The 14,726-nt window shown below is 51.4% G+C and overlaps 1 protein-coding gene across 1 annotated transcript; it reads left to right on the forward strand.

Moving 5' to 3' along the window:
* The first annotated feature begins 1,513 nt into the window (after positions 1 to 1,513).
* IVD (isovaleryl-CoA dehydrogenase) lies at positions 1,514 to 13,290 on the forward strand. The gene is made up of 12 exons (XM_027971680.3): positions 1,514 to 1,702; positions 3,212 to 3,301; positions 3,541 to 3,592; positions 4,909 to 5,078; positions 5,666 to 5,759; positions 6,750 to 6,886; positions 8,161 to 8,257; positions 9,259 to 9,352; positions 9,818 to 9,899; positions 10,484 to 10,588; positions 10,693 to 10,765; positions 11,403 to 13,290. The coding sequence occupies exons 1-12, from the start codon at positions 1,550 to 1,552 to the stop codon at positions 11,534 to 11,536; spliced, it is 1,281 nt and encodes a 426-aa protein (XP_027827481.1). The 5' UTR covers positions 1,514 to 1,549; the 3' UTR covers positions 11,537 to 13,290.
* Positions 13,291 to 14,726: the final 1,436 nt, after the last annotated feature.

The raw sequence follows: 14,726 nt of genomic DNA on the forward strand, positions 1-14,726 counted from the left end.
GATGAAAGTGAAAGAGGAGAGTGAAAAAGTTGGTTTAAAGCTCAACATTCAGAAAACTAAGATCATGGCATCTGGTCCCATCACTTGATGGCAAACAGATAGGGAAACAGTGGCTGACTTAATTTTTCTGGGCTCCAAAATCACTGTAGATGGTGATTGCAGCCATGAAATTAAAAGACACTTACTCCTTGGAAGGAAAGTTATGACCAAGCTAGACAGCATATTAAAAAGCAGAGACATTACTTTGTCAACAAAGGTCTGTTTAGTCAAGGCTATGGTTTTTCCAGTGGTCATGTATGGATGTGAGAGTTGGATTATAAAGAAAGCTGAGTGCCGAAGAATTGATGCTTTTGAACTGTGCTGTTGGAGAAGACTCTTGAGAGTCCTTTGGACTGCAAGGAGATCCAACCAGTCCATCCTAAAGTAGATCAGTCCTGGGTGTTCATTGGTAGGACTGATGTTAAAGCTGAAACTCCAATACTTTGGCCACCTCATGTGAAGAGCTGACTCATTTGAAAAGACCCTGATGCTGGGAAAGATTGAGGGCAGGAGAAGGGGACGACAGAGGATGAGATGGTTGGATGGAATCACCAACTCAACGGACATGGGTTTGGGTGGACTTCGGGAGTTGGTGATGGACAGCGAGGCCTGGCGTGCTGCAATTCATGGGGTCGCAAAGAGTCGGACACGACTGAGCGACTGAACTGAACTGAACTGTGGTTATTAACTATTTTGGCCCCGCCAGCGTCAAAAGTGAAAAAGTGAGTGTTAGTCGCTCAGTCTTCTCCGACTCTTTGCGACCCTGTGAACTCTAGCCCTCCAGGCTCCGCTGTCCGTGGAATTCTCCAGGCAAGAATACTGGAGAGGGTTACCATTCTCTTCTCCAGGGGACCTTCCCCACCCAGGGATCAAACCTGGGTCTCTGGCGGGCGAGATCCTATTTCTCCCACCAGGAATCGAACCTTCCTCGGTGAGTGGAAGCGTTGAGGGTCGTTCAGCGAATTTCCTGATTATGGTTTTAACAGTTGTTTTCCCACAGATGTCTGCAGTTAGGTACTGCTATTTTTTTTTTTTTTTTTTTAGTGAGAAAAGCTTTTTTTTTTTTTTTTTAATTTTAAAATCTTTAATTCTTATATGCATTCCCAAACATGAACCCCCCTCCCACCTCCCCTCCCCATAACATCTTTCTGGGTCTTCCCCATGCACCAGCCCCAAGCATGCTGGTACTGCTATTTTTAACGCCGCGGAGATACTGCATCCTCTACTCAAAAAGACTTTCTGCTCTTCCACTTAAAAAAAAACAACAACGCAACCCGGACAAGTCGCTGGCAGATCCAGCTTCCCCACAGAGCACACCCACCTCGCCGGGTTTGTGCCTGATTGGCTGGTGCCTGGATAGCTTGTGCTTTGGCAGTCAGCTGAGGATGATTGGCTCCTGGAGACCCCCCACCCCCTCGCCGATTGGGTGGCGGCAGCGAAGTCGGGATTGGTGGAGCTCGCAGAGCTGAGTCTCAGCTGCGTGAGCTCCCGCTCCAGGGACAAGGCAGAAATGGCGACTGCAGCTTGGTTACTGGGTTGGCGTGTGGCGAGCTGGAGGATACGACCGCCGCTGCAGTCGCTTGCTGGACTGATTACCCAGCGGACCAACTCGCTGTTGCCCGTAGACGACGCAATCAATGGGCTGAACGAGGAGCAGAAGCAGGTAGGGAGGTTCACCCTCCTTCTGCCCCTTACCGTGGTCGGTGGTCACCCGGGCGCTTTTCTGCCTGGCGCTCACCCAGTAGCAATGAATGATCTGGGGACTCTGAGCGCGCCAGCGCGGGGGGCGGCCGCGGGCCCGAGCCTCCCGTCTGTGGAAGTATCAAGGCCTGGTTACGGAAGTTAGGCGAGGAGACAGGAGTGGGGGGAGCATGAGGGGATGTTTTGGTGAATCGGCAGAGGATTACCCTCGTTTGCCAATAGGACCGTCAGTCTCTCTGAAGTCCTCTTACACCTCACTACTGTCTAAGGCTGTGGTTCTCAAACCTGGTTAGTCATCACCATTAAATCGTTTTCAAATACACACCTTGGGGTTGAGGGTGGAGTTGAAATGAACAAGGGAGTTTGGCTATTTCTTCGACCTATGGGGTCAAAGTACAAAGCTGAAAAAACTTGAAAGAGGTTGTTACAAATGAAGCGGAACCAGAGTTATTCCTGGTGGAAGGAGACTGTTCACTTGGACACTGACTTGAATTTACAAGAAATGTGATTCTCCGGTGGTCCTCAGCAGGTGCCTAAGCTTGCTGAAAACTCCAAAAATCCAGTTGCATTAGGCAGCAGACCCAGCTTTGAATCATCTCAGGCAGGAAGTGCCAATCCCAGCTCTCAAGATTTCCTGCCAGAAGGAGTTTCTAGTCTCTTTTGTTGTTGTTATCCCTGTCCTTCAATATCTCCTGGAGTTTGCTCAAACTTGTGTCCATTGAGTCGGTGATGCCATCCAACCGTCTCATCCTCTGTCGTCCCCTTCTCCCGCCTTCAATCTTTCCCAGTATCAGGGTCTTTTCCAGTGAGTCAGTTCCTTGCATCAGGTGGCCAGAGTATTGGAGCTTCAGCTTCAGCATCAGTCCTTCGAACGAACATATGCTATCTAGATTTGTCATAGCTTTCCTTCAAAGGAACAAGCTCTACTCTCTTTTTGAATTATCCCTTTTAGTCAAAAGTTAATGAGCAAAAAAAAAAGCCTGACACGTGCCATGAACTGAAGGGAGCATGTCTGGAGCACAGTGAATGGGAGATGAGAAGGGTACTGGGGAAGGCTAGAAGAGCTGCAGGACTTACCTCACAGGGCCTTCTGGTCCTGGATAAGGAGCTTGTCTTTTTTTTTTTTTTTACAATTAAAAATTGAAGTATAGTTAATTTACAACGTTGTGTTAGTTTCAGGTGTATGGCAAAGTGATTCCATTATACATGTATAAGGAGTTTGTCTTTTAAAGACCATGGAAGCCCATGGAATGATATACATAGGGGAGTGACATTTAAAAAATAGTCTTTAAAAAGAGAGGTGAGGATCACCTCTAAGGAAGCATAAACTAGTGGGGCCTCTCAGTTGGATGCTGTTTGGTGAGGCTATTTGTGTCCTGTTTCCCTGAAGGTGGCCTCAGTAGTGGAGACACTGTCCTCAGCGGCAATTATGTACTGTTTCAGCAACATCCATCCACCTCTCTCCCTCTAGCTTCGTCAGACCGTGGCTAAGTTCCTTCAGGAGCATCTAGCCCCCCAGGCCCAGGAGATTGACCAAAGTAATGAGTTCAAGAACCTGCGAGTAAGTCGTGAGGCCCAGACTGAGAGGGACGGGGGTGGGGCAGTCTGGGAGCTGGGCTGGGCTGGGCTGGGAATTGTACTGTTGCCTGGCAAGACTCACACAGTCTTCTGGTGAATAAAAGCCCCTAAGAATGCAGCCCCTTTTTGGGAAGCCCTTGCATCTCATTGTTCCAGAGGTGCCTGGCACCTGTGACTGGCTGCCTTCTCACAACCCACTATGCGTCTCTGTTCTGTTGGCAGGAGTTTTGGAAGCAGCTGGGGAACCTGGGAGTCTTGGGCATCACAGCTCCTGGTGAGTGTGGTTTCTTTCCAAATAGAGAGCTTTTTTTTTTTTTGCATGCCCTTTAACACATTCCCCAAAGAAGAAGGAAAAGAGAGGAAAGCTCTTACTCAGAGTAACCCAGAGTCTCACCCAGACAAGAATGAGCTGGTCTGTTTCTTTAGGCAATGATGTTAAGAAGAGAAAGGATTTAGGTCAGTGTGGTTCACTTGGGTCACCCAGACTCTTGAACTCTGCACACTTAAGAAGTTCCCCCAAATGATCTGGGGAGTTTAGAAAAACCCAGATTGAGCAGTGATCTTAATACCCCAGGCTTCCTGCCTCCCCTAGTCCCTAAGTTCTGCCCTACCGGTAGTGTGAAGGCAGAACCGCTCAGGGCAGTGTGTCCCTGTAGGGGATGCCTGTGTGTCCTCTGCCCACAGCTTGGCCCAAGAGCTTATTTGGAAGCAGATTGGGAGGTGTTTGGGAGAGGGACAACCATCTGAGCCTCCGTGTGAGGTGGCCAGATGGTATATTTAATAGACTATCCCTCGGCCCGTCCAAAGTCTCCTATAGGCCTACTTGTTTCCAGGAGATGAAGGCAAGGAACTGGTGGGCTTTGTTTCAGATGTTAGCCTCTGATGCAAATGCCAGCCTGGCTTACAGTGCCCAGTAAAGAGATAAGCCTGCAGCTTCACCAGCCAAAACCTGGATGGCCCACCCTGCTCTGGCCTGCGTTCACTGGGCATTAGAGTAACGGTGGACCACAATATTCTCCTTACACTGCCCCCTCACCACTTGGAGACAATTCTTGGGATTTTAAGCTGATTGTAGAAATTTTACATCATGAGTAATGATGTAATCACTTAAAAATTAATATAGACTTATGCACTTCTTAAGCTCTCTGAGTAGTGGATGCTCAGGTCTTCTTGTCTTCATTAAGAGATCTGTCTGAAATACGGAATTCCCCAGTGATCCACTGGTTAGGACTCCGTGCTTTTACTGCCAAGGGCCTGGGTTCAATCCCTGGTTGGGGAATTAAGATCCCAAAAACTGCATGGTGTGGCCAAATAAATAAATAAAATCATTTTTAAAAAGAGCTCTGTTTGAGATAAAGCAGGAGTTGCAATGACTGTTTTCTGAATCACACCTTAGTTGACCAGAGGCGGCAGAAAAAACTAAAACGAATCCTGTGAGCTTGCAAGCAGGGCCCACAGCCATCAGCCTACTGACTTTGCTAGAGGGAACTTGGAATAGGTGCTGTCACAGTATTCCTCTACAGCATGTAAGACAGTGTCTGCATTTAACCTGGTCTGCCTTTTCCACTCCCCTGCACCCCCCACCCCCAGTTCAGTATGGTGGTTCTGGCCTGGGCTTCCTGGAACACGTGCTGGTGATGGAGGAGATATCCCGAGTGTCTGGAGCAGTGGGGCTCAGTTATGGAGCCCACTCCAACCTCTGTATCAACCAAATTGTGCGGAATGGAAACGAGACCCAGAAGGAGAAGTACCTCCCCAAGGTGAGGAAATGGGGCTGGAGGAACACACTCCTCTCCCACTGGGGAGGGCTGGTCAGACTTGCTTTCTGTAGTGGGCTGCCCTGAATCTGCTAGGGCTAGGAAGGACTCAGAGATTTGCTTTAAAATGCTTCAGTCAGGGCTTTCCCTGGTGGTCCAGCAGTTAAAACTCTGTGCTCCTACTGTAGGGGGCGCAGGTTCAATCCCTGGTGGGGGAACGAAGATCCCATATGCCCCGTGGTATGGCAAAAAAATAAATAAATAAAACTTTAAAAAAAATTAAATTAAAATTAAAATGCTTCAGTCAAAAAAATAAACAGGACCAGAACACCCAAGTCATCACTGAACAACGTTTACTTGAGCATTTTAAGAAACAGAAGCCTCAAACTAGCTTCCCTTGCAAGGGGAATGATGGGAAAAGGAGAGAGAGCTTCAGCCTTGTGGATACAGAGCTTCTCTTCTAGGACTTTCCTGTACCCGGATCTGAGAGGACTTGTAGGGGTGTCACATGACCAGGCCAGAAGTGGTCCCAATGAGCCCCTACTGGGTACTTCAGGTCATAATAAGGCCCTTTGGGGTTTTTCTTGCAGCTGATAAGTGGTGAATACATTGGAGCCCTGGCCATGAGTGAGCCCAATGCTGGCTCTGATGTTGTCTCCATGAAGCTGAAAGCAGAAAAGAAAGGTGAGGCTGCTCTTGATTTGGGAGCTGAAATGGGCAGAGGGACAGACCTATGGGTTGATTGGAGGTGCCTCTGCTGGGTTTCCAGAAGCATTTGCCAGCTGGACAGTTTTTTTCTCAACAGAAGTCATGGTGGACTGACTGGCAAAGACAGGCCCACACCGCTTGTATAAGTAGCCAACTTCCTCTCCTTCAGTTCAGTTCAGTTCAGTTGCTCAGTTATGTCTGACTTTGCAACCCTATGGTCTGCAGCATGCCGTGGTTCCCTGTTCATCACCAACTCCTGGAGCTTGCTTAAATTCATGTCCATCAAGTCGGTGATGGCATCCAACCATCTCATCCTCTGTCGTCCCCTTCTCTTTCCTCCTTCAATCTTTCCCAGCATCAGGGTCTTTCCCAATGAGTCAACTCTTCACATCAGATGGCCAGAGTATTAGCGTTTCATCTTCAGGATCAGTCCCTCCAATGAACACCCAGGACTGATCTCCTTTAGGATGGACTGGTTGGCTCTCCTTGCAGTCCAAGGGACTCTCAAGAGTCTTCTCCAACACCACAGTTCAAAAGCATCAATTCTTTGGTGCTCAGCTTTCTTTATAGTCCAACTCTCACATCCATACACAACTGCTGGAAAAACCATAGCTTTGACTAGACGGACATTTGTTGGCAAAGTAATGTCTCTGCTTTTTAATATGCTGTTAGTCATAGCTTTTCTTCCCTTAATTTCATGGCTGCAGTCACCATTTGCAGTGATTTTGGAGCCCCCCCCAAAATAAAGTCTCTCACTGTTTCCGTTTGTTTCCCCATCTATTTGCCATGAAGTGATGGGACCCGATGTCTTGATCTTAGTTTTTTGAATGTTGAGTTTTAAGCCAACTTTTTCACTCTCTTCTTTCACTTTCACCAAGAGGCTCTTTAGTTCTCTGCTTTCTGCCATAAGGATGGTGTCATCTGCATATCTGAGATTATTGATATTTCTTCCGGCAATCTCCTTAGGAGATCACTATGTCCTGAATGGCAACAAGTTCTGGATCACCAACGGTCCTGATGCAGATGTCCTAGTTGTCTATGCCAAGACTGATGTGACTGTTGTGCCAGCTTCTCGGGGCATCACAGCCTTCATTGTGGAGAAGGTGAATGTGGAGGAGTTATGGTGAGAGGCTGAGAATGGCACCAGAGATGACCTCCTTCAAGTGATTATACACACCATCAGTGTGGTGTGCTCTGCCAAGGCTCCCTCCTGGGATAGGGCTGGGGCAAGAGAGGAGACTGAAGGGAGGGTAGCCAAAAAGTGGAGTCTAGGGAGGAGGGGTCAAATCCGAGGACAGTGGAACCGTCCACAGAGCCAGGTTGTCTGGATGTCCTGAAAGATGAGGGCCATCGGGGTATCAGGGGTGGACCTGGAGTGAGCTGCCCACAGGATGAGAGCGGGAGGATGCTGGTGGGGACCAGAGAGTGCACGTTCCAAGAATTGTCAGTAGAGGCACAGGGGAGACAGCAGGAGTTAGAGTGAAAAGTTGGCAGTTTCAGTTGGCTTTTAGGAATGGGAGAAAACTGAACCATTTTTTTTTGGTAAAGAGAAAAACAAAATAGGAGAGAGAGAAAGTGAGATATGTGAGAGCGAGTAAGCAAAGCACAATGGTGAACTGAGGGAGAAGAAGCAAGGCGGGGTAGGGGGGCCAGTGTTAGTGGAGGAACCAGCTGCCTAATGGTTCCTAAGGAGGAGGCCAGGGCCCCAGGGAGGGTGGACAGGGGAGTGGACAGTTCCAAGAATGAGTGTTGTAAAGGTTTCTAGTACTCTGCGTGGAGAGAGGGTGGAGATTGTCCAACAGGGACTGGAGAACATGGATGTGGCCGAGACAAGAACTCTCCTGGCTGAGCCGAGGTGTATGTGTCTCCTGGAGGAGAGGGAAGTGCCCTCCTGGAGGGCATTGCTCCGCTGGGCACCTGCCTGACCGTTCTGCATCTGATGTGTGCAAAGCGCACAGGTGGTTGAGTTGACCCCAGGTGGGGCTCCATGAGGTGCAGGTAGCAGAGGGACAAGGAGGGCAAAGGAACTGAGTGGGCTGGGGCAGTGTCTTAGAAGTGACTTCCCCAGAGGAAAGGAACCACAGCCAGGAAGAGTCAGGAGGCCCCCGGGGATCAGGTATTTAACTGGGAAAAAAACTGCTCCTGTGAGAACTGGGGGAAATGCAGCTAATGGCAGGGAGGCTGGGGTAAGGTGTTAGGGCCGGCTTCTCCAGGAATGGGGCAGTCACATACAGAGTAGGGGCCTGGTGAGTAGAACGCTGGTGTATCAGGCAAGGATGGGGACTGGATGGGAAGATGGATGCTTACCAGGGGTTTTCCCTTTCCTTGGCCCCTGGGGGGTGCTCTGTAATTAGGACCTCCTTTTATTCCCATAAAGGGGATGCCAGGCTTCAGCACCTCCAAGAAGCTGGACAAGCTAGGGATGAGGGGCTCCAACACCTGTGAGCTGGTCTTCGAAGACTGCGAGGTTCCTGGTGAGTCTGAAAATGCGGGAGGCCCTGTCCTGACCCCGTCACATGCTGAGAAAGCCTGACTCTTGGTCAGAGAGCCTCACCAGTGTTAGCTCACCAACCGCATGTGGCCAGTCAGTAGGCCTGCCACTGTGTCCTGGCCTGCTAGCCCAGAGGTGTGGGTCTCAGGTGGACAGCTGTCCTTCCCGGCCAGAGCCCCTGCAGCTGCATGTCCAACTGTGGCTGCACGGATGGGTGATGCTCCCTGTGTGGACACACACTGTGCCTGGGGCTGGCATTGCAGTCTCTGGGGTCGAAAGGTATGCTCTGCCCTCCCCTACTCGCATCCTTTGGACTGCCTCGTACGTACAGTTGCCGGTGGAGCCAGTGTGAGGTAATCATTAATGATGCTGAAAAGCCGTCTGAATAAATGGGTGGAACTGGACTCAGTGAAGGAAAGGCAGTTCAGTCTATGAGTGTTTCTGCCCTGAAGTGAAAATGTGCCATGCTGTGGGAGAGCCAGCAGCCTGTGATGCACTGAGGAGACGGAGGGCACAGACTTGATCGGTTAGGCTGGCTCTGTACCTTAGCCAGAAGCCACCCCTTCCCTGCTGCAGTCCACCATCTGAGAGAAGGCACTTTGGTTATAAGGTGCATCTAGGGAGGGGCGATCGGTGCAGATGCTCCTCTGTCGGCAAGAAAAAACTCCACTGGTGTTAAAGACGGGTCAGGGGTGTCAACCCTTTGCACTCAGCTTCTCGCCCACAGCCCCCCAGGCCACCCAGTGTCCTCACTTCCAGGGTGGGGATGTGCTCAGCAGTTTCCGTCACCAGCTCCAAACAGCCCATCTCCTGGACAGCTTTGTCCATGGACCTCGCTGGGGAGGGAGGAAGGTTGTATTGACCTGAGCCATCTCAACATAACCTGGCTTGTGAGAGAGCCCTGTTACTAAACCCAGCAGCTTTTCTAAAAATGAAGAGGCTGTGGACGGCCCGCTCCCCTCTGACTGGCACTTTTCCCCATAGCTGCCAACATCCTGGGCCACCTAGGTAAGGGCGTCTATGTGCTGATGAGTGGGCTGGACCTGGAGCGGCTGGTGCTGGCCGGTGGGCCCCTTGGGTGAGTGCAAGGCTTGGGGGTGGGGGGACTCTCACAGCTCCTTGGCAGGCCATCTCCCAGCTGCTGCGCATCCTCTCCCGGAGACAAAAATTTACCTTTCCTGTCATATTTGCTGTCTTCACACTGAAGGCAAATATCATTAGGTGACAGACAAAAAAACCTGAGGAGCCATCCTGACTAGTTACTCAGAACTTGAAGCAGCAGGATGCCTGGGTTAGATCTCTGCAGGGTCCCACCACTCCACCTGGTCTCAGGGGAAGGGACACAGGTGCTGGGGCATCAGTGCGGTGACTGAGCAGGGGCAACGAGCGTCCTCAGGCTCCTTACTCCTGCCTCGGACGCCAGCTCCTTGTCTCCCCTGGCTGCCCCCGCTCAGGTGTTTCCACACTAGCATCCCCCGCCACACACACACAGCCGGCAGTGGGATGAGAGCGAAGCCCCTCCTCAGTGTTTCTCTCCTCGCAGGATCATGCAGGCTGTCCTTGACCACACTATTCCCTACCTGCACGTGAGGGAGGCCTTTGGCCAGAAGATAGGCCACTTCCAGGTGAGTGGGATGGTTTTGTGAAGATGTACTCATTCTCTGGTTTCAAGTTTTAACAAATGAGCAAATGGGGCATGTGCTGTGGGCATTTACTCTTCTTTGTCCAAAAATGAGCTTGAAGGAGTTCCCTGAGCAAGCCTCGGCAAGATCCAGCAAGCCTTGAGGTGTGGCAAAAAAAAAAAAAAAACGAAGAAAAATGAATTTGAATACTTGGGGCCCTGGTTTCCTCAGCCTGCTACCCGGCTTTGGAAGCTGTCAGGCAGTCCGTCTCCCGTCGCCTCCCTGCTTGTTTGAGGTGAATTAACCCAGGAGGGTTGGAGGGTGAAGCCCAGTTGGTCATGGGGAGGGAGTAATTCCAAGGCACGCTTTCTGGTCTGTGAGTGGACTACCAGGTCTGCGATTCAGCGGTGGCTCTCTGGCCTGAACTCCAGGCCCGCTGCCGTGTCGCCCTCCTAGGCAAGTCCCCTCGCCTCTCTGTGCCTGACAGCCCCCAGTCCTGGCTGTCAGGTTGCTACTGCGGACAAAGGAGCGATTCTGAGAGGAGCTTGTCTCCAGCACACTGACCTGTGGCCTACTTTTGGGCACAGCTGATGCAGGGGAAGATGGCAGATATGTACACCCGTCTCATGGCCTGCCGTCAGTACGTCTACAATGTTGCCAAGGCCTGTGATGAGGGCCACTGCACTGCCAAGGTGAGGGCCGGCCCCAGGGGATGGCACACACCAGGGAAGGGGCGGGGTGGGCCCCCTCCACGCAGTCCTGGCTGACCTTGCTGACCTGGAGCCTCCGCCCGCAGGACTGTGCAGGGGTGATTCTTTACTCGGCCGAGTGTGCCACACAGGTAGCCCTGGACGGCATCCAGTGTTTGGGTGAGTGCCCCTCCCGCTCCCTACTCCCAGAGCCTGTGGCTGCCTCCAGGAAGAGGCTCCCCTCCACTCCTCATTCTGTGCTGTAGCTGAACTGTACTTTTAGTACAGTTACCGGGAAGGCATGGAAAAGCAAATGGGAAACCACCAGAGGCCTCAGATTGCTACTGTCCTCTCATCTCCCCAGCCTGGTCCTGTCACCGGAAATGGGGGAAAGGAGACACTTCAGAGGTGGAACAGCCTCAGTTCACTGCTGCACAGTGGTTAAGAGCGCAGGCTTGGGCCAGATGGCTGGGTTCAAATCCTGGCTCCACCACTGACTGGCTTTGTGGCTGGTGCAGATTACTTCCCCTCTCTGGGCCTGGCACCCTGTAAGCACTATGCAGTAGTTTCTTCCCCCTGCCTTCTCCATGTCCGCCAGTGGTTCCCCTGCCTCTGCCTGGCGTCCTCAGCACTCTTGAGTGGCCTTCCGGCCACCCCCCATCCCCGGCCACCCTCCCTCTCACCACCTTTTGCTGCTTCTCTTCAGTCTCTCCTCCTGGCCCATTTCTAGATGCTTGATCTTGTTTGCTTCCCTTGCTTTGCCCACTGCCTATCACTTTTCCCATTGTCTTTTTCTCTGCCCCATCCATGGCTGCAGGTGGCAATGGCTACATCAATGACTTTCCCATGGGCCGCTTTCTGAGAGATGCCAAGCTATATGAAATCGGGGCTGGGACCAGTGAAGTGAGGCGGCTCGTCATTGGCAGAGCTTTCAATGCAGACTTCCGCTAACCCCTAGACCCTTCACCCTGCTTCCCAGCACCTTGAGGCCTTTCTCTGGAAGGACAGCTGCCGCAGGTCTCCTCCCAGCAGGCCCCACCCACCGGCTCAGAAGTGTGCAGTGACTTAACAAGGAGTCCTCAGGAAACAGGCTGGCTTCTCTGGGGCTTTGGTGACTGTGCCCTTGCTCTCTAACTTCCAAGCCTGGTGCTCCCCCTCCCAGGAGGGGCACCTTTTCCTTGGATGAGCCTGTGTCAGGGAACCCTCTGCTCAAGTACACCAGAAGTATTACCAAGTTCATTAATTTGAACTTGGTAGTCTCTTTTCTTTATGGGGAAAAATACCCACAAAACCCAGCCTTTGTTTCTACCAGTTTCTATGAGGCATTAACTTTCATCAGTGTGTGAGTGGGAACTCCCACTGCAGCCTCCTCCGTCCCTCATTTTTTAGAGCTGGAATTCCATCACTCTGGGGCAGAGCTCTAGGAACAGGCATTTCAGAACACCTGTGCCACCCAGAATCCACAGTGGGCAGAGGTCTGCATGCTCGTGAAGGCTGGGCTCGATGCCTCCAGCACTACCCTGCCAGTGCCACTGTCCATTCCTGGCCATGTGACAGCCCCCAGCTGACTGGGCAGCAGGCCTGGGTTGGCTGGCCCGACTCCAGCCAAGGCTGCCTGCACACATGTCTCTGGACACCCTGTGGCTATTTGTTACCACTCCACAGTGGCTGCTGCCATTTTGTATTAAACATATCATGAAGCAAACCCATCTGCTTCTAAACTGGTGTTTTGGGAGAGAAGCAGTCTACTTGTTCCTGCCTTCTGTCTGGCTCCAGCCCTGTGTCCTTGGAGCACAGCAGATCCAGGCCCTGCTTCCGGCCTGCTCACTGGTGATGGGAGACACAGGGGTGGAATCAACCCACAAGAGAGAGGAGTACTCAGTCCCCCTTTTCCAGATCTTGCAGTGATTTTTAAAGAAAGGAGGGATCCCAGAGTGGAAAAAGTCTTGGAGCCAGAAGGAAACTTATAAATTGCCAGAAACTATCCCCGTGTTTTTTTTTAAAAGACCAAGACAATTTGGTTTTCCCCAAATCAGAACTGGAGTTAGAATCCAGATCAGCAGAAATAGGGGTTCTGAGAATGCCAGCATGGAGCCCCACTTGGGGCTTGGATGGAGCACAGTCAGGGTATGACAGTTTTGGGTTGTTCCACCCCATCTGAGTTCCCTAAAAGACCTGGTTTTCTTGGTCCGCAGCCCAGCAGCGCCTGTTCTGACTTTTGGTCCTGGCCTGTAGCCAGGAGCTGTTCCCAGCCTGATGCTTGTGACAGGTGCTATCGGTTCCTTGCCAACCCCAGCCCAGACCTATGCTGAGAGGCTTGTGGCCCTGTCCCTTTAGTTTCCCACCCTGCTCCCTACTGTGCTGGAGATGAATGTGGCTAAAATGGTGGTCTTGCTGGGCTTAAAATGTAACTGGGGACTTCCCTGGCAATCCAATGGTTAAGACTCTGTGCTTGCAATGCAGTGGGTGCAAGTTTAATCCCTGATTGGAGAATTAAGATCCCACATGCCGCATGGTGCAGACAGAAAATAAATAATAATAAATTTTTCAAAATAATAAAGTGTGGCTGGAAGCCCAAAGACGTCAGAATGGGGTATTTCAGCCAGTCAGTGAGGATAATGTAGCTCTGCCTCCAGCGTGGGGAGAACAATGATTTTCCAGATGCTGTATGTGAAATAAAAATATTTTAAAGTAAAGCCAAAAAAGTGAAGTCTGAGTCGTGAACAATGGGAAAGCAGGGGCCACGCGGTTCTTGGAGTGTGGGGTTGATTACATGCGTTGTGCAACTCTGCAGCACTAGCTGCCAGCACCTCTCCTTCCTGGGGCTGCCTCCTTCCACTCCAGTTTTAGGCAGGTCACTATCAGCCCAGTTCCCGTGCTGACGACCATCCTGTTCTTCGTTTTCCTACTTGCCTGTCTGTCCTGATGGCAACAGAAGCTAAGGGAATGGTTTTCCAAGTGTGATCTGGGCACACACCCTTTGTCAAAACTTGGCAACCTGTTAAAAAAAAAAATGGACTCCTATATGGACCCCAGCAGAGAAGGCAATGGCACCCCACTCCAGTACTCTTGCCTGGAAAATCCCATGGACGGAGGAGCCTGGTAGGCTACAGTCCATGGGGTCGCACAGAGTCGGACACGACTGAAGCGACTTAGCAGCAGCAGCAGCAGCAGCAGCAGCATATGGGCCCTAGGCCTAATCACACCTCCAGGGATAATGAGGAGGTACAGGCAACCTTTTAGAACAGCTGAGCTGGGGCCTAGAGGACATGCTTCCAGCGGCCTGAGTCCCAAACTCATAACCTGGTAATGATGCTTCTTCACCTATATAAATATTTCAAGTCTCATTTTGACATACTAACTCCTTGATCATGACAGTCCTATGCAAGACACAAAGTTGGCGCCGGGCCCGCTTCCGGAAGACGGGTGAGTTGCCCACCGTAGGCGAAAAGACCGTAGGTGAACCGGCCACGCCCAGACGTGGAGCCAAGGCTGGTGTCAGTCAAGCGTGGGGGACTGAGAAAGGAGCGCCTCTTTTTGATTTGGGGACGGACACCCAGTCCACGTCCGCCTGACGGAACCGAGACCCGGGACCCTCAGTCGAGAACCTCAGGCTAAGGCAGGTCCAGGGTGCAGGGTCCAGGGCCCTCCCTCTGCCAGATCGTCTCACCAGAGGCGTCGCGCGCACCGCGGAGCTCGGCTCTGGCTCGCGAGCTCGGGCTCGGGCGCGGCTCCACCAGCCCTGCGTGGAGCTCTCCTGACCCCTGTCGGCCGCTCGCCACAACTGCAGGGTGCTTGCGACTGGCGGCTCCCAGCCTCGTATCTCAAGATGCATAGGGCTCAACGACAGCCTACTATTCTCTATCTTGTATCGCTTCATACAAGAAAGGCCACTTTTTATCCATTTAAAAAGAACATAAATTCAGAACAAAGGCCGGTTTGGGCGGGGGTGGGGGTTATTTGTTTTATGTGAATGGTTTTTGAACTATGATAATTTAAAGAAACAAAAACTGCAAACCCTCCCCTCCACCCAGTTCCACGGTGAAACTCCTTTTGAATCTTTAAGAGCTTTCAGTTGGTAATTCACTTCATGCTTTTAAGCGATATGGCTACTTTACTGGTTTGATTGCAGATAGATCTT

This window comes from Ovis aries, chromosome 7, assembly GCF_016772045.2.
Source record: "Ovis aries strain OAR_USU_Benz2616 breed Rambouillet chromosome 7, ARS-UI_Ramb_v3.0, whole genome shotgun sequence".
NCBI lineage: Eukaryota > Metazoa > Chordata > Mammalia > Artiodactyla > Bovidae > Ovis > Ovis aries.